The 22,288-nt window shown below is 51.6% G+C and overlaps 1 protein-coding gene across 1 annotated transcript in view; it reads left to right on the forward strand.

Moving 5' to 3' along the window:
- The window catches only part of LOC132898977 (uncharacterized), a 146,264-nt gene that overhangs the window by 17,704 nt on the left and 106,272 nt on the right, over positions 1-22,288 (forward strand). Inside the window, exons 8-12 of the mRNA XM_060940639.1 lie at positions 13,926-14,032; positions 14,174-14,234; positions 14,395-14,607; positions 14,724-14,898; positions 14,989-15,139. Of these exons, the coding sequence (XP_060796622.1) occupies positions 13,926-14,032; positions 14,174-14,234; positions 14,395-14,607; positions 14,724-14,898; positions 14,989-15,139 (707 nt within the window). The remainder of the gene's footprint in view (positions 1-13,925; positions 14,033-14,173; positions 14,235-14,394; positions 14,608-14,723; positions 14,899-14,988; positions 15,140-22,288) is intronic.

Below are 22,288 nucleotides of genomic sequence, written 5' to 3' on the forward strand. Positions count from 1 at the left end.
TGTTCCGAACACTCGCAGCAGTAAGTGGATGGAACGAGACTGCCCTGGTGTCAGCCTTCCACCATGGTCTGTCTGACCCCATCAAGGATGGTCTGGCCTCTATTGGATGCCCAAGTGACCTCGAAACCCTCATCTCACATGCTATTCGTCTGGACAACAGGATGAGAGAACGCCACCAAGCCTTGAGCCCCCCCAGCCTCCCTACCTCTACCTGGAGACCGTCTACCTCCTTCAGTGACTGTCCAGAACCCATGCAAGTGGGTCGTACTCGCCTCTCCGCATCTGAGAGGGAGCGCAGAAGGAGGGACAAGTGCTGCATCTACTGTGGCAAGCCTGGTCACTTCCGAGCATCATGTCCCGAACTCTTGGGAAAAGGACCGCCCCGTCCAGCCGAGGGAGGGTTGTGACGGGGCCTACCCTCTCTCCCGGACTTCCTGGCCAAGGAATCTACATCCCAGTCTCCATCTCCTGGGGTGAGTCTGTCCACTCTTGTCAAGCTTTGATAGACTCAGGGGCGGCTGGGAACTTTATGGATATTCACTTTGCCCAAAGCATCAATATACCTACTGCACCTCTTGAAGTCCCTCTGTCTGTGTCTGCCCTCGATGGCCAAGCGTTAGGTGATGGAAGAGTCACCCAAGTTACTTCTCCAGTCTTCCTCCAGTCTCAAGGTCACAAGGAAGAAATATCCCTGCACCTGATTCCTTCACCTGAGTTCCCAGTTATTCTAGGCCTTCCTTGGCTTACTCGCCACAACCCTCGCATAGACTGGGTAACAAGCCAGGTTGTGGAATGGGGCCCTGCATGCCATGCCTCTTGTCTGCTCTCTAGCTCTCCTGTGTCTCCGGCCGAGCCCCCTGATCTCACCGAGTTATCTCAAGTTCCCACAGAGTATTGGGATCTCAAGGAGGTATTCAGCAAGAGCAGGGCCGCCGTTCTTCCTCCGCACCGGGCCTACGACTGTGCCATCGACTTGCTCCCTGGGACTACCCCTCCTCGTGGCAGACTGTTTTCCCTCTCTCAGCCAGAACGCAAGGCTATGGAGGAATACCTCAAAGACGCCCTGGTCTCTGGGTTCATTCGACCCTCCACCTCACCTGCTGGTGCCGGCTTCTTCTTTGTCGGCAAGAAGGATGGGGGGCTTCGACCATGTATTGACTACAGGGGCCTGAACAAGATCACTGTGCGCAACCGATATCCCCTTCCGCTGATGTCCACTGCTTTCGACCTGCTCCAAGGCGCCACCGTCTTCACCAAGTTGGACCTACGGAACGCATACCACCTCATCCGTATCCGACAGGGAGACGAGTGGAAGACTGCCTTTAACACCCCGTCTGGGCACTACGAATACCAGGTGATGCCCTTCGGACTCACCAACGCACCAGCTGTTTTTCAGGCCCTAATCAACGACGTCTTAAGGGACATGATTAACCTGTACGTCTTTGTCTACCTCGATGACATCCTTATCTTTTCCAAGACCATGCAGGAGCACCGCCACCATGTCCGCCAGGTTCTCCAGAGGCTGCTACAGAACAATCTGTTCGCCAAGGCCCAGAAATGCGAATTTCATGTTCCCGAGGTCTCCTTTCTGGGATTTATTGTACGGACAGGCCAACTCCAAATGGACCCTGCCAAGACCCTGGCCGTCCGGGACTGGCCTACTCCCAAGTCCGTTAAGGAGGTTCAGCGGTTCTTAGGATTCGCTAACTTCTACCGCAAGTTCATCAGGAACTTCAGTTCTGTGGCAGCACCCATGTCAGACCTCACCAAAGGGACAGGTGGATCTTATGGCTGGTCTCCTCAGGCAGAAAAGGCGTTCAAAGACCTCAAGGCCCGCTTCTGCACGGCACCCATTCTGGTCCTCCCGGACACCTCCTAACCATTCATCGTGGAGGTGGACGCCTCGGACAGTGGTGTCGACGCGGTACTCTCTCAACATTCGGAAGGAAAGCTGCACCCCTGCGCTTACTTCTCCCACCGCCTGAGTCCTGCGGAGTCCCGGTACGATGTGGGGGATCGAGAACTGCTAGCAGTCAAACTGGCCCTTGAGGAGTGGAGGCACTGGCTGGAGGGAGCGCAACATCCATTCCTGGTTTGGACTGACCACAAGAACCTGGAGTACCTCCAGCAAGCCAAGAGACTGAACCCTTGACAGGCTAGGTGGGCCCTGTTTTTCAGTCGGTTTGACTTCACCCTCTCGTACCGTCCCGGCTCCAAGAACACCAAACCTGACGCACTGTCCAGGCTGTTCTCTGCCACTAACAGGGAGAATGAAGTCGGGCCTATTATCCCGGTGTCCCGGATTGTGGCCCCTGTCTGCTGGGGTATTGAGGAGGCTGTTCGACGAGCCCAACGCCAGGACCCCGGTCCTGGGACGGGGCCACCGGGCCTCTTGTACGTCCCACATCAAGCCCGGGCCAAGGTTCTCCAGTGGGGTCACTCTTCCCCTCTCACCGCCCACCCGGGAGCTCGGAGGACCCTGGACTTCCTGAAAAGACGCTTCTGGTGGCCTAACATGGAGCAGGAAGTAAGGTCATTTGTCCTGTCCTGTGAGGTTTGCACCAGAACCAAGAACCCATGACAGCATCCCCAGGGTCTCCTGCATCCTCTGACCATTCCCCGGCGTCCCTGGTCCCACGTGGCAGTCGACTTCATCACGGGTCTCCCTGAGTCACAAGGTAACATGGTCATTTTGGTCATTGTTGACAGATTCTCCAAGGCCTGCCGCTTCATACCTCTGTGCAAACTCCCCTCTGCTCTTGAAACAGCGAAACTTGTATTTAATCATGTCTTCCGAGTCTTTGGTCTTCCACAGGACATCGTCTCAGACCGAGGGCCCCAGTTCTCCTCCCGAGTGTGGCACGGGTTCTGCAAGGTCATCGGAGCCACTGCCAGCCTCTCCTCTGGGTTTCACCCACAGTCCAATGGTCAGACGGAGAGGCTCAACCAGGACCTGGAAACCACCCTGTGAGGCCTGGCTATGGATAACCCGACATCGTGGAGCACCTGGCTGCCATGGGCAGAGTACGCCCACAACACCCTGCAGTCATCGGCCACCAAGCTGTCGCCATTCCAGTGCCAATTCGGGTTCCAGCCACCTCTGTTCCCGGACCAGGAGGAGGACGCGGGGGTGCCCTCGGTCAACCAATATGTGAGACGGTGTCGCAAGACCTGGAGCAAGGTCAGGAAGACCCTCATACAGACCTCCAGAACCAATCAGACTCAGGCCAACCGCCATAGAAGACCTGCACACACTTTCCGCCCTGGGCAGCGGGTTTGGCTGTCCACTAAGGACCTTCCGCTGTGGGTGGAGAACCGCAAGCTTGCTCCTCGCTACATTGGTCCCTTCAAGGTGGTGCGCAGGGTGAACCCTGTCTCCTACCGGCTCCAGTTGCCCCGGACTCTGAGGATCAACCCCACTTTCCATGTTTCCCTGTTGCGGCCTGTACTGACGTTTACGTATGCCCCTGCCTCTAGGAACCCCCCACCCCCCCGCATCTTCCAGGGGCAGACTGTGTTCACTGTGCATCGCCTGCTTGACTCCCGCCGGGTCCGCGGCGGGTTGCAATATCTGGTGGACTGGGAGGGCTATGGTCCTGAGGAGCGCTGCTGGGTTCCTGCTCGGGATGTCCTGGATAAAGAACTGTGTCGGGACTTTCATTCGGCCCATCCGGATCGCCCTGGGAACGTCAGGAGACGCTCCTAGAGGGGGGGGGGGGTCCTGTTAGGACTTGGACTGTTTTGGCCTCTAGAGGCCGCTGTTATTTCCTTTTTGTGTCATGTTTATTTTGGCCTCTAGAGGCCGCCACTGTTCCTGTGTTTTGTGTTTTTTTTTTGTTAATTGCCTGTTAGTCCTAATTATCTTCACCTGTGTCCTTAATTAGTTTGTGTATTTATACCCCTGAGTTCAGTCCTCTTGTCACGGAGTCTTTGTGCTGTTATGTTTATCTCCAGTTTCCTTTGTACTGTGTTTTGTGGATCTTCTGAGCTTTTGCATTTTTGCCTTTTTCTTTTTGAATTATACTCTTTGTTTTTGTTTGTTTTTTGTTTTGCCTTGGATTGTATATAGTGTACATAGTATAAATAAACCTTTTGTTACTTTTTCTACTTCTGCCTCACGCCTCTGCATTTGAGTCATTCCCCTGGTGGCCTAGTGGGGGTTTGCTGGATCATCACACCAACGAACCAGGTTCGAATCCCAGCAAAACCCTAACACTATGAGGTTAGTGCGACCGGGCAGGGGCAAGAACACATCTGAAAACTCAGTCTGCAATTTGGCGACCTCCGCGAGTTGGGTCGGGGAGAGGTGGTCTCCACAGGGGACCGGAGGATACATGACGCCAATGCCCCTTTTTGGACCTCCGGCCCCAGCTCCGCCTTCTCCGGAACCACCGACACCAACACCACGGGGACCTCCTCATTCCAGAGTTTAAGCAGATTGAGGTGGTAAATCTGTAGCGCCCCACCCCTGTCCATTCACCTCACCTTGTAGTCGACGTCCCCGACTCGCTGTGTGACCTCAAAGGGTCCTTGCCACTTGGCGACCAATTTGGAGCTCGATGTGGGCAACAGTACGAGTACTTTATCTTCCGGTGCGAACTCTCTAAGGCGCGTACCCTTGTTGTACAGGCGGGTTTGCCGTTCTTGGGCCTGCCACAAATTCTCCTGGGTTAGGTGGGTGAGCCTGTGGAGTTTTGCGCGCAGGTCCATAACGTATTGAATTTCATTTTTGCTTTGTGAAGGTCCCTCCTCCCAATTTTCACGCAGCACATCTAGAATGCCGCGTGGCTTACACCCAAATAATAATTCGAATGGGGAGAACCCCGTGGAGGCTTGGGGAACCTCTCGCACTGAAAACAACAAGGGCTCAAGCCACTGATCCCAATTACGTGCGTCCTCACTTATGAATTTTTTAATTATATTCTTGAGGGTGCGATTGAACTGTTCCACTAAACCGTCCGTTTGTGGGTGATACATGCTGGTGCGGATCAGCTTAATCCCCAATAACCCATACAGTTTGCGCAATGTCCGTGACATAAACGTGGTGCCTTGATCAGTCAGAATCTCTTTCGGGATTCCAACTCGGGAGATAACGCGGAAGAGTGCCTCCGCAATACTGCGTGCTGAGATATTGCGCAGAGGCACTGCTTCCGGGTATCGCTTTGCGTAGTCCACCAGAACTAATATAAAGCGGTACCCTCGTGCTGACCGATCTAATAGCCCGACGAGATCCATCCCAACTCTCAATCAGGGTCTCGATTAATGGTAGAGGGCACAAAGGTGCTTTTGGAATAGTCGCTGGATTCACTAACTGGCATTCACGGCATGCTGTACACCACCTACGGACATCGCTGAAAATCCCCGGCCAATAGAATTGGGCCATTATTCTGGCTAGTGTCTTATCCTGCCCTAGGTGTCCAGCCATGGGATTAAAGTGAGCCGCCTGGAATACCAATTCCTGGCGGCTCTTTGGAATTAAAAGCTGCGTTACTTGCTCCTTTGTTTGAGTGTCCTGCGTCACTCGGTATAACCTATCCTTCATAATCGCAAAGTAGGGGAAGGACGGGGTGGCGTTCGGCTGGAGCGTTTGACCATCAATTACTCTCACTTGGTCAAACGCATGCCGCAGAGTCTCATCTCACGACTGCTCTAATGGGAAATCTGCGAGAGATTCCCCAACAGAGAGAGGAGGAGCCTGCTGCTCCTAACTCTGACGCGGAGATGACATAGATGGCTCTGTGACAGCTGCTCCCACCAAAGCGACACCGGGACCTCCCCCTGTTAAATGGCAGGACCCACTCTTTACTAAGTGTGTCATTAAATCCCAAAATCCCGGCCAATCTGTCCCCAAAATTAAAGAGTGGGTAAGGCGAGGCTTAACCGCCGCCTTCACTATAAATTTTTCCCCTCTGAAAAAAATGTGGACCGACACCAAAGGGTAGCTGTGAATGTCCCCATGCACACACAACACCTTTACCCCCTGTGCTCTCCCAATGCCTCGTCTTGAACCAGGCTTTGGTGGATGGAGGTCTGATTACAACCAGAATCCACCAACGCCTGATATGTATCCCCTTGAATACTCACCAGTATGCGATACACTCCGGCCCGATCCAGGGCGGCTCCTGGTGCGTCGGGGATCCGAACCACCGCGCCCACCTCCATGACCGTGCACTGCTGTTGGAGGTGGCCCGGCTCCCCTCAGCGCCAGCAAGCCGGCCCGGGCTTCCTCTCTGCACTGGTGTTCTGGGGCTCACTCACCTGAGGGGGGGGGAGAGACAGACACAGAAGGGAGAAACGGGAGGGCACTGCGGGTGCGGCGGGCCGGCACAGGTGGCACCGGCCTATGCGGTGGGGGAATGGGGCGAGGACAAGACACAGGAGGAGAGGGAGAGAGAGAGAGAGAGAGAGAAGAGAAGAGGCTGTCTGCTGTCCTGCCGCCGGGACAGCTGCCATATGGTCCTCCGCCAGCTCGACTGCCTGATCCAGCGACGCTGGGCGGTGGCACTGGACCCACTCCGCGATTCCTGCTGGCAAGCGTGCGATGAATTGCTCCAGCACCACCTGGTCGATGATCCCCTCAGCGTCACAGTTGTCGGCCCTCAACCACTGCCAGCAGGCGTCCCGGAGTTGCTGGCCGAACGCGAACGGCCGGCCGACTTCCTCCCAGCGCAAAACGCAGAAGCGCTGCCGCTGCTGTTCTGGGGTGCGCCCCAAGCGCTGGAGGATGGCCTGGCGAAGGTCCGCGTAGGCCAGTCAGCGGGGAGCTGTAGCGCGGCCAGTTGTGCCTCTCCCGTTAGCAGGGGGAGGAGGCGCGCCACGCGCTGCTCCATCGGCCACCCCGAGGTTTCCGCTACTTGCTCGAAGAGCGTGATGAATGCCTCAGGGTCGTCCTGCGGGCCCATCTTTGTTAGGGGGACGGGCCCACGGTGGGAGCGTTGGTGGACCCCGCCGACGCGAGGAGGTGCCGGAACGCCTGTCGATCTTCTTGTTGGGCCAACACCAGGGCCTCGAACCGCTGTTCTTGCTCCTTTCGGAGGGTGAGTAGCGCCTGGTGCTGGCTTTGCTGGGCCGTGGCAAGGGCGTGGCTCAGTTCGGCGAACGGGGAGGACTCCATGGGGCTGTTAGGCTGCTGTGCTCCAGGTCCTGGGTTTCAGCACCACTGTAACAGTTCTCACGAAGGGGTGGAGCACAGAGGACGGCAGGACAGAGATCAGGTTTGAAACTACGATGTTTTATTGCCATACTTTTCAGTGAACAAATTAGAACCCAGACACACACCAACACACAACCGGCATCTGGTTCCGGGATGAGCTCTCTGCTCTCCCTCTTTAAATAGGGCGCGGTCACTGGGAAGACACACACAAACACAGGTTAATTGACAACAGGTGTATTGATTCTGCCACTTACCTTCCCTGACTCCGCCCTCCTGTCACAGACCGGCGCTTGGCCATGCCCCCGCTGCCACAAACACATATACCAACAACAGAACAAAGATAATAACATCTGATAGGGAAAGAGATGAATTCACCATACTCATGGGGTTGCTACAAGGGGACACCCTGGCATCCATCCATCCATTATCTGTAGCTGCTTATCCTGTCCTACAGGGTCGCAGGCAAGCTGTAGCCTATCTCAGCTGACTATGGGCGAGAGGCGGGGTACACCCTGGACAAGTCACCAGGTCATCACAGGGCCAATACATAGACACAGACAACCACTCACATTCACACCTATGGTCAATTTAGAGCCACCAATTAGCCTAACCTGCATGCCTTTGGACTGTGGGGGAAACCGGAGCACCCAGAGGAAACCCATGCGGACACGGGGAGAGCATGCAAACTCCACACAGAACCCTGGCATCCTTTCTCTTCATAATTGTATTAGATTATGCATTGAGGCTTTCAGGGGGAAGCCATGGCCTAATGGTTAGAGAAGCAGTTTGGGACCAAAAGGTCACCAGTTTGATTCCCTGGACCAGCTGAAGTGCCCTAGAGCAGGGGTGTCAAACCTGATCCATAAAGGGCCTTGTGGCTGCAGGTTTTCATTCCAGCCATGCAGCAGCACACCTGACTTGGCTCATTCAATCAACTGAACACAGTCAAATACTTGCAGCCACACCCACCCTTGATTAAAGGGTGGGTGTGTCAGTTGATTGAATAAGCCAAATCAGGGTGCTGCTGCATGGCTGGAATGAAAACCTGCAGCCACACGGCCCTTTATGGATCAGGTTTGACACCCCTGCCCTAGAGCAAGGCAGATAAGCCCCAAGTGATCCCCAGACTGCTGGATAAGAGCATCTGCTAAATTCCTGTAATGTAATGTAATGAGGCAAGAAAAAAGTGGAAGAGAAACTGAACTTGGATTCACCATAACACCAAGGATTTCAAAAAGAACACCTTTGCTGATGATAGCTATCTACTCTGCAATTAGATACTGTACAGCAAGCCAGTAATCCAAGTTGAGGCTGACTTGGTCTGAATGTCAAGAAAGACAGAGGTTATGGCTTGCAACATTGAGGACCATGATCCAATAACAATACTATCAGGTTGTACACACAAAAAGGTGTCAGATTTCAAGTACCTGGGATTCCTGGATGGACTCTACTGAAGCGGAATGCTCTAGCCTGGAGAGCACTAAACAGCATGAAGAGGATATGGAAGTCAAGAATCTCAAGGGAGGTCAAGTTAAGAAGAGTCTGTTCTCCTGTATGGATGCAAGGATTGGGCCCTAATACCAGGGCTCGAAAGATCTCTTGATGGTTGTTACATATGCATGGTGTGAGCAGTCCTAAACATTAGCTGGAGGTGGCACATCACAAACAAAGTACCATATGGAGAGCTACCAAGGATCAGTGACAAGGTAGTGATGAGGAAGATGCAGCTGGCTGGACACTATTTTAGACATCCAGAGCTGGTAGCTAGTCAGTTCATCACTTGGGAACCAGTGCCTGGGCAAACGAGATAGGGAAGACCAACAGCGAGCTTTGTTGATGTGTTGGAGACAGATGCAGGAGCTGGGAACTCCCAGTAACTAGAATTGTGTTTAAGGCATCGCAGAGACCAGAAGATCCATACTAGAGTCCAGCTGAGGCTGCCCTAGTAAGTATGCAAGTAAGTTAACATCATATGTTTCAAATCACATCAGTATTTAATTGTTTTACCTCATTACTGGCATTAAATAGCTCCCATCCCAACGTTTTGGAAGGTGTTGCAGGCCTGCAGTGTAGGAATGGATGTATTGAGGTATTTCACTCACGTGACCAAGTCATGTGACGCTGCCATTTTGAACAGCACGGCTCGAATCAGTTTGAATGCGAGGAAGGCGACAAATGAAAAACATAAAAGAAAAAGGAGCGAGATGCAGAAAACACCTTCAATATCCAGCGACGTAGGGCATTTACAGGGCGAGCAGAGGGAGAGGTATTTGCAAAAATTGAGGTTAGCAGGCTTAGAGAACGACATTTACCTGCTTCCACCAGGATTGTTCACTGACAGCTAAGATTTGTTCACATTTTCATTTACTTTCGGTCCTCAGGATAAACAAAATGTTATTAAATGTCATTGAAATAACTTCTTAGTCTGTTGAGACATGGCCCGTTATAAGTTTTTCCTTTACTGTATTTACTAGTTTACTGAGCGCGCTCCGGGGCGGGCTGGCTGGCGCTGGCTAGCTAGCGCTCCGGGGCGGGCTGGCTGGCGCTGGCTAGCTAGCGCTCCGGGGCGGGCTGGCTGGCGCTGGCTAGCTAGCGCTCCGGGGCTGGCTGTCTGGCGCTGGCTAGCTAGCGCTCCGGGGCGGGCTGGCTGGCTGGCTGGCGCTCCGGGGCAGGCTGGCTGGCTGGCTGGCGCTCCGGGGCTGGCTGGCTGGCTGGCTGGCGCTCCGGGGCTGGCTGGCTGGCTGGCTGGCGCTCCGGGGCGCTCCGGGGCTGGCTGGCTGGCTGGCGCTCCGGGGCTGGCTGGCTGGCGCTCCGGGGCTGGCTGGCTGGCGCTCCGGGGCGGGCTGGCTGGCTGGCGCTCCGGGGCGGGCGGGCTGGCTGGCTGGCGCTCCGGGGCGGGCGGGCTGGCTGGCGCTCCGGGGCGGGCTGGCTGGCTGGCTGGCGCTCCGGGGCTGGCTGGCTGGCTGGCGCTCCGGGGCTGGCTGGCTAGCTGGCGTTCCGGGGCTAGCTGGCGCTCTGGGGCTGGCTGGCTGGCTAGCTAGCGCTCCGGGGCGGGCTGGCTGGCTAGCTAGCGCTCCGGGGCTGGCTAGCTGGCTAGCTAGCGCTCCGGGGCGGGCTGGCTGGCTGGCTAGCTAGCGCTCCGGGGCTGGCTGGCTGGCTAGCTAGCGCTCCGGGGCGGGCTGGCTGGCTGGCGCTCCGGGGCTGGCTGGCTGGCTGGCGCTCCGGGGCTGGCTGGCGCTCTGGGGCTAGCTTGCTAGCTGGCGCTCCGGGGCTAGCTGGCACTCCGGGGCTGGCTGGCTGGCTAGCTAGCGCTCCGGGGCTGGCTGGCTGGCTGGCTGGCTAGCTAGCGCTCCGGGGCTGGCTGGCTGGCTGGCTGGTGCTCCGGGGTGGGCTGGCTGGCTGGCGCTCCGGGGCTAGCTGGCGCTCCGGGGCTGGCTGGCTGGCTAGCTAGCGCTCCGGGGCTGGCTGGCTGGCTGGCTAGCTAGCGCTCCAGGGCGGGCTGGCTGGCTGGCTGGCGCTCCGGGGCGGGCTGGCTGGCTGGCGCTCCGGGGCTGGCTGGCTGGCTGGCGCTCCGGGGCTAGCTGGCTAGCTGGCGTTCCAGGGCTAGCTGGCGCTCCAGGGCTGGCTGGCTGGCTAGCTAGCGCTCCGGGGCGGGCTGGCTGGCTGGCTAGCTAGCGCTCCGGGGCGGGCTGGCTGGCTGGCTAGCTAGCGCTCCGGGGCGGGCTGGCTGGCTGGCTAGCTAGCGCTCCGGGGCTGGCTGGCTGGCTGGCTAGCGCTCCGGGGCGGGCTGGCTGGCTGGCTGGCTAGCGCTCCGGGGCTGGCTGGCTGGCGCTCCGGGGCTGGCTGGCTGGCGCTCCGGGGCAGGCTGGCTAGCTGGTGCTCCGGGGCTGGCTGGTTGGCTGGCGCTCCGGGGCTGGCTGGCTGGCAGGCACTCCGGGGCTGGCTGGCGCTCCGGGGCTAGCTGGCTAGCTGGCGCTCCGGGGCTAGCTGGCTAGCTGGTGCTCCGGGGCTGGCTGGCTCAGTAAACTAGTAAATCCAGTAAAGGAAAAACTTGAGACTGAAAGGTTTTAACAGTCATCCAAATGACTGAACGTAAACACTGCTACAGTAACATACCAGCTACTGTTGTTGACATTAGCTAGCTTGCTGTCCAAAATGGCGGACACCGGGGCGTCACGTGACCCTGTGACGTCAGGTGAAATACCTCAATATTAACAAATGAAATGAAGTTGACCAAACAAAACAAGAAATATCTTGGGTTCATACCATCTGGAGTGAAATACAAGTCAAAGTAAATTTAGAACTCATTGCTATCTTTTTTTATTTACATTCCCCATACCGGGTGGCATGGTGGTGTAGTGGTTAGCGCTGTCGCCTCACAATAAGAAGGTCTGGGTTCAAGCCCCGTGGCCGGTGAGGGCCTTTCTGTGCGGAGTTTGCATGTTCTCCCTGTGTCCGTGTCGGTTTCCTCTGGGTGCTCTGGTTTCCCCCACAGTCCAAAGACATGCAGGTTAGGTTAACTGGTGACTCTAAATTGACCGTAGGTGTGAATGTGAGTGTGAATGGTTGTCTGTGTCTATGTGTCAGCCCTGTGATGACCTGACAACTTGTCCAGGGTGTACCCTGCCTTTCGCCTGTAGTCAGCTGGGATAGGCTCCAGCTTGCCTGCGACCCTGTAGAACAGGATAAAGCGGCTAGAGATAATGAGATGAGATGAGATTTTCCATACCCTCTCAACTTTGTACATTAGGAGTTTAAAAGGTCATTTTGATTTTATTCAAAAATCAAATTCTGTTGGAGCAGAAGCTGAAGGAGAACAGCATGAGGGAGGTCTGGGAAGGTGTGAAAACCATCACAGGCCACAATACAAAGACCAGAGTCATTGAGGGGACAGTGGAGAGGGCGAATGAATTGAATGACTTTTTCAATCGGTTCAACCAGCCCACGTCCCCCCACCCTCTCCCTCACTGCAGCCATCTCTCCTTCTTCCCTCAACACACCTCCCCCCAGTCATCACAGCAGCCCCCTCCTCCCCTCCTCCCCCACCTCAACACAGACTCCTCCATGCATTACAGGTCAGAGGTCAAATGAGGAAGCTTCGCCCCAGGAAAGCAGCAGGCCCGGACAAGGTGTGTCCCAGACTACTGAAGACCTGTGCTGCTGAACTGGGTGAACCACTCCAACGCATCTTCAACTTCAGCCTGCAGCTGGGGAGAGTGCCAACCCTCTGGAAGACATCATGTATCATTCCAGTTCCCAAAAAGAATCGGCCCAGCGAGCTGAATGACTACCGACCGGTGGCACTCACTTCACATCTGATGAAGACATTGGAGCGGCTCTTCCTCAGCCTCCTCAGACCCCAGGTACAACATGCCCAGGACTGTCTGCAGTTTGCGTACCGGGCAGGTGTCGGTGTGGAAGACGCCATCCTCTACCTGCTACACCGAGCCCACTCGTATCTGGATAAGGGAAATGGCACAGTGAGGATCCTCTTCTTGGACTTCTCGAGTGCCTTCAATACCATCCAGCCCCTATTGCTTCAGGACAAACTGAACAGGATGCGAGTGGACCCCTGCCTGGTCACCTGGATCTCCAGCTACCTCACTGACAGGCCGCAGTATGTCAGGCTGAAGGACATCACGTCTGACACTGTGATTAGCAGCACCAGAGCACCCCAGGGCACGGTGCTGGCCCCTCTTCTCTTCACCCTGTACACCGCAGACTTCTGCTACAACTCAGAGCTGTGTCACATTCAGTGATGACAGAGAGGAGGAGTATAGGAGCCTGGTGAGGGACTTTGCTGTGTGGTGCAACAGGAACCATCTGCAGCTCAACACCTCAAAGACCAAGGAGTTGGTCATTGACTTTGGGAGGTCCAGACCAAGGTCACGACCAGTTCTGATCGAGGGAGTCAAGGTGGAGGCTGTGGATTCCTACAAGTACCTCAGGCTGTGGCTGGACAGCAAGCTGGACTGGACTTGCAACACCAATCACTTACCAGTATACAGGAAGGGACGGAGCAGGCTATACTTCCTTAGGAGGCTGTGGTCCTTTAACATCTGCAGGAAACTCCTGTGGATGTTCTATCAGTCTGTGGTCACCAGTGTCCTGTTTTACACCATGGTGTGCTGGGGGGGCAGCACATCCAAGAAGGACACATCCAGGCTGGACAAACTGATCAGGTGGGCCGGCTCTGTGGTCGGCATGAAGCTGGACTCTCTGGTGACGGTGGCAGAGAAGAGGTCTATGGACAAACTATTGAACATCATGGATGATGTCAGTCACCCTCTGCACACCATCATCAGCAACCAGAGGAGCCTGTTCAGTAACAGAATGCTCCTTCCCAAGTGCAGGACGAACAGACTCAAAAACTCCTTTGTCCCTCACACCATCAGACTGTACAACTCCTCTCTGGGGGGGAGGAGGGGTAACAGGAGGACAGAGGATGGGAAGGAGCAGTAGCCTAGCCTAACAATAAGCAATACCGGATAATGTGCAATATAAAGTGCAATATCTCTCCTGCCACTGCCCCCCCCCCCCCCCCCCCCCTTTATTAATCCAAATTAATATAGCAGGATTGTCAGGGTGACTCACAGCAGCTCAGGAACATCACAGAAACCAAACTGACTAGACTCATATCCATTTTTTGAAAACTGCTTCAGTGTACAGCATTCATTTTGGACATCATTTTCTTGTGTGTATACATAGGATCATACCTGTTTGGAGCAATTAGTTTAAAACTAACTAGAGATTCTTATTTGGTCCTGATCAGAGAATACCTGGAATGACACAGGGTTTTTCACCGACCTGAACAACTTTGATAGTAGCAAAACTGGAAACTGCTCATATGATCATACGACTCCCTTCGCTGTACTTCTGGTAAGTACTGAATTAGTATCAGAAATTAAGTAAGGAAACTATACTATAGTTTTGCAAATAAATATGTATTCTTTGTCTGCCTATTTGTCTGTTTGTGTCTGTGGATATCTCTCTCTCTCTCTCTCTCTCTCTCTCTCTCAGGTTTACATGGCACTACCTAATCAGCACCAGCTGAAAAACCTGTCCTGCATTCATTACACAGGTTGGAGCCTTTTGTCCTTTGTCTCAACACTCACCACTCAGTTATCAGTATTTGTTTGTTTGTTTGTTTGTTTGTTTGTTTGTTTGTTTGTTTGTTTTCCCTACAGTGTTAAACAGTGGAAAATAGCTTACTAGTTTCTTTGTTACTTCTTTTTATGCAGCTAAAAGGAATGAGAACTTTTTCTTCGAAAACAGCATCGAATTGGAAATTGCAGAAAACCTTACTACATTACACTGCAACTGTGGGGTGTCCCAGTGTTCTGCAGAGTGCACATCTGTCAATCTCACCACAAATATAATGGGTGTAAACAAAATAAGTGTGGTAGAAAATCGTTCAGTTACAGCTCAAAGCAACACTTTTGTTGTCAATATAAGTAAGTCACAATTTGAGTTTTTCTGAATTATTTGAAAGCAATTTCTTAGTTTTGATAAATTATCAATATTGGTTTTTCTGTTTTCTGCCTTCTTTTTTTGTATTATTAACCTTTAGGTGAGCAAGAGATCACATGTAATGTCACAAAATGTGATTTAGATGAAATAAGGGCATTGATAAGTAATTCATCCAACTCTAGTGCCCTGAAAGACTTAAAAAGATTAAGACAAATAAAAAAAATGTGCAATAAATTCTTTGCTAATGAGAGTAACTTTAAAAATATATACATCAGGTAAGCAAACTAACATTTGAATACATTGTTCAGATCAGAAAGAGTCCATAAACTTAGACTGAAAGATATGTCAATGTCTGTGCAACACAGGGCTGAGAAGAAGTACATCCACTCCCTCATCACCTTACCGTTTAATGAAACAACCAAGAACTATGACCTAGAGGAATTTAACATGACTGTAGTTAATATGTGTAGGATGAACACCACAGATCCTAGGCTTGTAGAAATCTCTGCTCCAAAGGTAAAACTCACCTCAAATGTATTAATACCACAGGAATAAAACATTTAGGAGTGTGACGTTATAGGAAATTGTTTTATTCCTCTTATACCACGACAAGTGGTAACTATTGCAAACAGTACTATTTTTAATATATTAAAGATAGACATTTTAGCTATTCAGAGTTATATTTATGGATGTCAAATTTCCAATTACCAAGTTTATATACCAGCTACAAAAACACTCCCTCCCTCACCAGGCTCTGTTTTTTCTTTCTCCTGAGGTTAATAAGATGAAAATTATGCAGTCTGTGTCAGAAACACAGACGACAGTAGGATGAAATTGCAGACAGGCTGGTGAACAAATCCAAATTAAGAGGCAGAATCAGAATGAGTGGGCGAGCAGTGGTCATGTGATCAGCAAATGACAGTAGAGGCAAAAACAAAAGGCATAATCTAAAATAAAAACAATAGTTAAAATCCAGAGTAGCAACACAATTAAAGGCTTCATACACACAGATGCAATACTGAGGGATACTTCTCATTGTGTGAATGTGAAGTGAGTCCTTATATGTTGTGTGGTAATGAGGCTGTAATTAGAAACAGATGTTTAATATTTGGAGATTTGGATCGGTCTGCAAATATTGAAAGATTGCTGTGCATTCTTAGAATTGGAGCTCTGAGCATTAGCTGACATGACAGAACCCCCAACCTAGGCGCTCACACCGGGAGCGATTCTTTTTCTTGGATGACCCATCCAGCAAGGGACAGGCTTGTTGGGGTGGGTGGTGTGAAAGTTCTGGATGAGTAGGGGGTTTAGGATGTCCCTTGAGGGGACCCAGCTGCATGCTTCTGGGCTGTAATCTTCCCATTCTACCAGAATCTCAACTGTGCCCCTTCTGTGGCAGGATTTAAGGACGTTATGGACAGTGTAAGCTGGTTGCCCCTCCAGAATGAGAGATGTGGTTGGGGAGGTGAGGGTTAGGTTGTCAGCCAGGGGACCTGGTATGGCAGGTTTCAAAGAGGATACGTGAAACATAGGCGAGAGGCAATACTGCTGGGGGAGGTCGAGCTTGTAACTGACATCATTGACATGCTGGATTATTTTGAAAAGTCGGATGAACTTTGCAGTGAGCATTTTGAGGTTTCGAATATCCTTGGTGGACAGCCATACCCTATCTCCAGGTTGGTATTGAAGGGTCTCCCATCTATGACAGTCTGCAAAATGCATGTTCTTTTACGCTACTAGCTCAAGAGTTAGTGGGCACTCTCCCATGCCTGCACACTGCATTTGTACCATTCATCAACTGCAGGCATGTTAGTAGGGGAGTCATCCCAGGGGAACAGTTGGCGGTTGATACCAAAGTATGCACTCGAAGGGGGTGAGTTGTGTGGCTAAGTGTCAGAGAGAGCTCTGAGCATACTCGGCCCATGATAGGAATTGGGCCCAATCTCATAGGTTTGTGGCACAAAATATCCAGAGGAAACATCTGATTTCTTGATTCACCCTCTTCACCTGGCCATTGGACTGAGGGTGGTAGCATAACATTAGACTCATGGATACTCCCAGTTTGTCCATGAACTTTGCCTAGAGATGTGATGAGAATTGCAACCCTTGATCACTGATGATATCCTCTGGGATACCAAAGTCCTGGAATACATGGTTGAAGAAGAGTTCAGCTGTTTCATAGCCTGTGGGGAGACCAGGTAATGGAATGAGTCATACGAATTTTGACAATTGATCAATAATGACCAGAATGACAGTGTTGTTTTGAGATTTAGGGAGGTCCGTGCTGAAGTCAATGGCTAGGTGGGACCATGGATGTTGGGGCATGTGTAGCAGAATGAGTTTGCCTGCAGGTGGTGGCCAGGGTACCTTGACTTGTGCACATGCAGAACAAGATGAAATGGACTCATTTATGTCTGAGAGCATGTTGGGCCACCAATACTTCCCTTTGATAAGCGTGATAAGTGTGTTGGCTGCCCGGATGGCCAGTGGCAGGAGAGGAGTGTGCCCAGGTGATCAGCTGTCCATGCAGCTGTGGGGGCACATACTTGTGACTAAGAGGGCAGCCTTCTGGAGGTCAGTGATGTGTGGTTTGGGTGAGCTCATGGTCTAAGTTCCAGGTAAGGGAGTTTATGAAGCAGACAGAGGGTATTATGGGTTCAGAGTCCTTAGTTGGAACTAGAGGAGGAAATTTTTTTTTTTATTTATTGTGTACAATTGTGAACAGTAGCAAGATAGAGAACAATTCCACTTGGCCAATCATCTGGCTCACTGTAGCTCATCTGATAGTGGGAGGAGTGGTCAGAAGATACCTATGGACCCTGCATTTAAAGGCCTGGGGGCCAGTGTCTACGGGTCCAACTACATGTTCTGGAAGGCTATACCATACCCGGACAGCAGTGTGGAGGAAGCTTCTGTCCAGGGTATTAGAGGCTGGGAGGTCCAGGGTAGAGGTCTGCACGGGTTGGATTTTTCAGTCCCGCTCCCGCCCGCACCCGCATTGTGCAGTCCCACTCCCGCTCGTGCCCGCAAAGAATTATGATTTTCAGTCCCGCTCCTGCTCGCGCCCACAAAAAAATTATGATTTTCAGTCCCGCTCCCGTCCGCACCCGCCTGCCCGCACCTGCCATATTTTGTCCCGCTCCCGCCTGCAAATCCCGCATGATGCAGACGTTCACGTTATTTCTCAGGAAAGTTCTTGTCTTGACACAGCGTGATGGTGCCCCGCCCCCTACTTTGAGTGAATTTCAGCATAAATATCTACATCTCACGTTCTTATTATTTATGTTGTTTCGGAATTCAGCATGTACTGTCTCTAATAATAATAATAAGTGCTGTCAAACAATTAAAATATTTAATCGCGAATCACACATTTTTATCATATGAGAAACCATTGTAATTCTCTGATCAGCATAAAAAAGTGAATGGGTTTGCTTTATATCAATGGTGTGTGGGTGCTGCTTTTTTTTTATTGCAAAGCAGAGCTAGTAAGAGAAGTGAATTGATTTACTGCTTGAGTTAGTCTACAACTTTAGTCAGAGAGACATGTTACACAGTGACGGTAAGCTTGACTCAATGCTATCCCAGAAATCCTTCCTGTAATATGCAAATTTGGCCGCCTCTGATTGGACAGCCAAATTTGCATATTACAGGAAGGATTTCTGGGATAGCATTGAGTCAAGCCTACCGTCACTGTGTAACATGTCTCTCTGACTAAAGTTGTAGACTAACGCAAGCCGTAAATCACTTCACTCATGGTTTTCTTGCTAGCTGGGTGTGAACTACGAGTCATTAGAGTGATTAAAGGATTTCCCGTTAGGGTGATCAATGGCAAATTTAAGATGCCGTTCTTCTGGCAATCTAACTCTCTCTACAAATTTAGGTATCTTAAAATGTTTTTATTAATGCCAAATAAAATATCCAGCACAAATTATATATGATAGACATAAATTAATAATTTATACATTTTATTTCAAACACATTTTTAGTTAGCGGGACTGCAGCTTATCACCGCTCCCGCCCGCGCCGCATATGTGCACTCCCGCTCCCGCCCGCGCACGCATATGTGCACTTCCGGTCCCGCCCGCGCCCGCAATGAGCTTTCAAAATTCGTCCCGTGCCGCACTGCTTTGCGGCGGGTCCCGCGAGTCCCGCGGGACTCCCGCGGGAGTGCAGGGCTCTAGTCCAGGGCATGATCTGGCATAGCTGTGCATAGGTGGGTGGTTCACCGTCTAGGGTATGGCAGGGGGAGCATATCCCAGAGATCTCTAGGGCAGTGGTGGATGTGCATTTTGAACAGGACTGTAGCAGCAGCAACCTGTCTTCTGTGGCCAAGGCTGGGGATGGAAAGTTTTGTGCTGGCAGTGTCCTGGTCCACTCCTATAATCTTTAGGGCCTTCTTCTGGATGTTGTCGAGTAGGCCAAGATGTGTTGGTTAGGCACTCATCCATCTGAGTGAGGCGTATTCCATGACGCTGCATACCTGTAGCTTGTAGGCAGTTGCTTGGCTCTCCGTGGTGAGTTTATTGGCCACTCTCCTCAGCGCTGCCAGTTTCTGACCTGCCCGTACAGATATTTTGGTCAGATCTTTCGACCAGGACAGCTTCTTGTCTATTGTGACCCCCAGGATGTCCAACTCATTGGCCGTGGTCAACTGGTGACCATTGAAGTGCAGGTCCAGTGCAGATGGAGTCCTCTTTCTTGAGAGTGTAACAAACTTACACTTTAATGGCTCGAAAGTGGTCTTCCACTGGTCTCCCCAGATGGCAATTTGTTGGAGATCCTGGTTCAGGCTCACCTCCACTTTAATCATGTCTGCTGGAGATCTAATGCATGCATACAGGGTTAAGTCATCAGCATACATGTACATCTCATTCTCACATACATCAACCAGGTAGTCGATGAAGATGGAGAAGAGGAGAGGGCTGAGGATCGATCCTTGAGGTACTGAGGCATTGATGGAGTAGGGTTCTGAGGCCTGGCCTGACAGGACCACTCTGATGGATCTGTTCGAGAGGTAGCTTTGGAGCCATTGGAGCAGCTTTCCAGACACTCCTCTTGAATAGAGTTTGGCCATCAGACTGTGATGCCACACTTTGTCAAATGCCCCCTGGATGTCTAAGGCTACGATGCAGACTTCCTCGCCTGAGTCTAGGGAGTTGTTCCACCTCTGGCACAGGATGTTTAGAAGGTCAGCTGTGCTGTGTTCTGGTCTGAATCCAAACTGTCTGTGGGAGATGAAATTGTTTTTGAGAACGTATCTGTAGCTGTTGGTTCACTGCTGATTCCATAACCTTGCTGATGACTGAAAGCAGGGATATGGGGCAGTACTTGGATGAGTCCGCTTTCAAGTCTTTCTTGTGCACTGGAGTAACAGAGGCCACCTTCCACTGACTTGGGAAGAGTCCACTTGAAAAGCAGTGGTTAAAGAGGTGACACAGGGGGCTTGCGAGCTCTGCACCACATTCCCTAAGGACTCTGGTGGGGATTTCATCTGGCCCAGAAGCTTTGTCCAGCTTGAGTCCTTTCAAGAGCCTCTTGATGTCCTTAGGTTTGAATGTGATGGTATCGATAGTGCAGGAAGTGGATTGCTGGATTTGAGGTGCCGGGGCAGTTGCATCTTGGAGATGGCATTTTTGTGCGAATGCCTTGCAGAACACTTCTGCCTTTTCATGGGCAGTAATGTGGGCTGTGTTGTTGTGGATAATGACAGGGATGTCAGAGGTAGCAGCTATCCCAGAGAGAGAGTTAACAAGCCTCCACCATCTCTTGCCAGTGAGTTCTTTGGTGAGTTTGGCGTTGGAGTTCCGCTTAGCTTGCTTCTCTGCCTGATTGAATATGTGTCTGGCATCTGCAAACTGCTGCTTATTGGTGGGGGAGTTGTTGCTTTTAAGCTCTCGAAAGAGACGCTGCTTCTTTCTCGCAGCTCTTCGGCAGTTCTCGTCGAACCATGGTTTGTCTCCTGTTTTTTTGGTGACAGTTTTGTTGGGGATGAACTGTTCCATGGCGGTCTGGATGATTTCTGTGATCTGGGCACAAATGCTCTCAGGATCTTCCACAGAGAATACCTTCCGCCAGTCGGTGCCTGAAATGAAGCCTCGCATTCCCCAGTAATTGGCTTTCTCATACTGCCACACCTTCCTTTTGTATGGCTTATCTCTGTATGTTGGCAGGTCAAGCCTTACTAGGACAGGGTTGTGGTCCGATGTTCCCACATTGGCCAGTGTTGTGGATACAGCTGGAAGGTCAGTCATGATGAGGTCTAGAATCTGGTCACCTCTGGCTGGAGTTGTCACGACTTGTTCTAGGCCTAGACAGCTCGCAAGCTCCAGGGCCCCACAGCCAGCTACATCAGTTGTTCAACTTCCTAGCCAATCTTCATAATGGACATTAAAATCTCCAACCAGCATGACAGAGTGGGCACCAAATTCAGCCATTGTGGGCAAGGTTTCAGCATCGAGGTAATTGAAGATGTTGATGTTGGCACTTGGTGGTCTGTAAACAGCTCCTATAAGGAGCTTCTGAGAGCATAGAGTGACTGTAAACCACAGTTCAAAGCCTTTTGGGTCTTTTTGTGCATCATGGTGGATGGCAATTCCATGCATGCAAAACACTGCAATTCCGCCCCCTGAAGAATTTCTATCTCTCCGACAGCACATGGTGTTATCCTGGAATTGCAATGCACTCAGCTCCGTCCTGTACAGTCTCATCCAGGAATGTCTCTACCACAATAATGATGGTAAGTTCTTTGGCCTTGCACAGGTTAGCCAGTTTGCCGATGTTTGATCTTAGTCCACGGATATTAACCTCGATTATTCACAGTTCTTTATCTCGTAGTCGGTAGATGGTCATAGGTCGTTTCCTTCGTGATCTGTCCTGTGGGGGGGTTTCTTTGTACTTTGTAGCAATTGGTTGGAGGTTACAGGGGTTGCTAGCCCCTACATTCCGGACACACTTGAGCAGTGTGGTGGGGGTGTATGCTATACATGACCTGATCTGAAAGCATCAAAAGACTCATAACAGATTGGGTCCAGAAGTCGACCACTCGGCCAAGGGTGGGGTGACCAGTGTTAATCATACCCCTCACTACCCCGGTTTGGTGAAATTTGGGTGAAATGCATCTGTTTTGATATTTTTAGAGCCAGAGGTGAAGTGAAAGCATGTAAAAATCCAGGGCCCAGCAAGCTTGTCAGAGATTCAGTCTTTTAGCTGTCTTGAGGTATTCCAGGTATTTATGGTCAGTAAAGATGGTAAATGGGTGAGTCACCCCCTCCAGCCAGTGCCTCCACTCCTCTAGTGCCAACTTGATGGCTAACAGTTCTCGGTTGCCAATGTTATAATTTTGTTCAGTGGGTGTGAGTTTCCTTGAGAAGAAAGGCACTGGGTGAAGTTTGGGCCATTCACTGAAGCATTGGGATAAGACCGATCCTACGCCCGTTTTTGAGGCATCCACCTCGACAATGAAGGGTTTGGTGGGGACTGGGTTTTTGAGGATCGTGCTGTGGTGAAGGCTGCTTTCAGCTTATCAAAAGCATCTTTAGCCTCTGAGTTCCACTTGAGGTGCTTGGGCCCCTTTTTAAGCAGGGCTGTGAAGGGGGTCAAAATGGAGTTGAACTCCCTTGTGAATCTTCTATAAAAATTGGCAAAGCCCAGGAAATGTTGGAGCTC

Source organism: Neoarius graeffei, chromosome 15 (assembly GCF_027579695.1).
Source record: "Neoarius graeffei isolate fNeoGra1 chromosome 15, fNeoGra1.pri, whole genome shotgun sequence".
Lineage (NCBI taxonomy): Eukaryota > Metazoa > Chordata > Actinopteri > Siluriformes > Ariidae > Neoarius > Neoarius graeffei.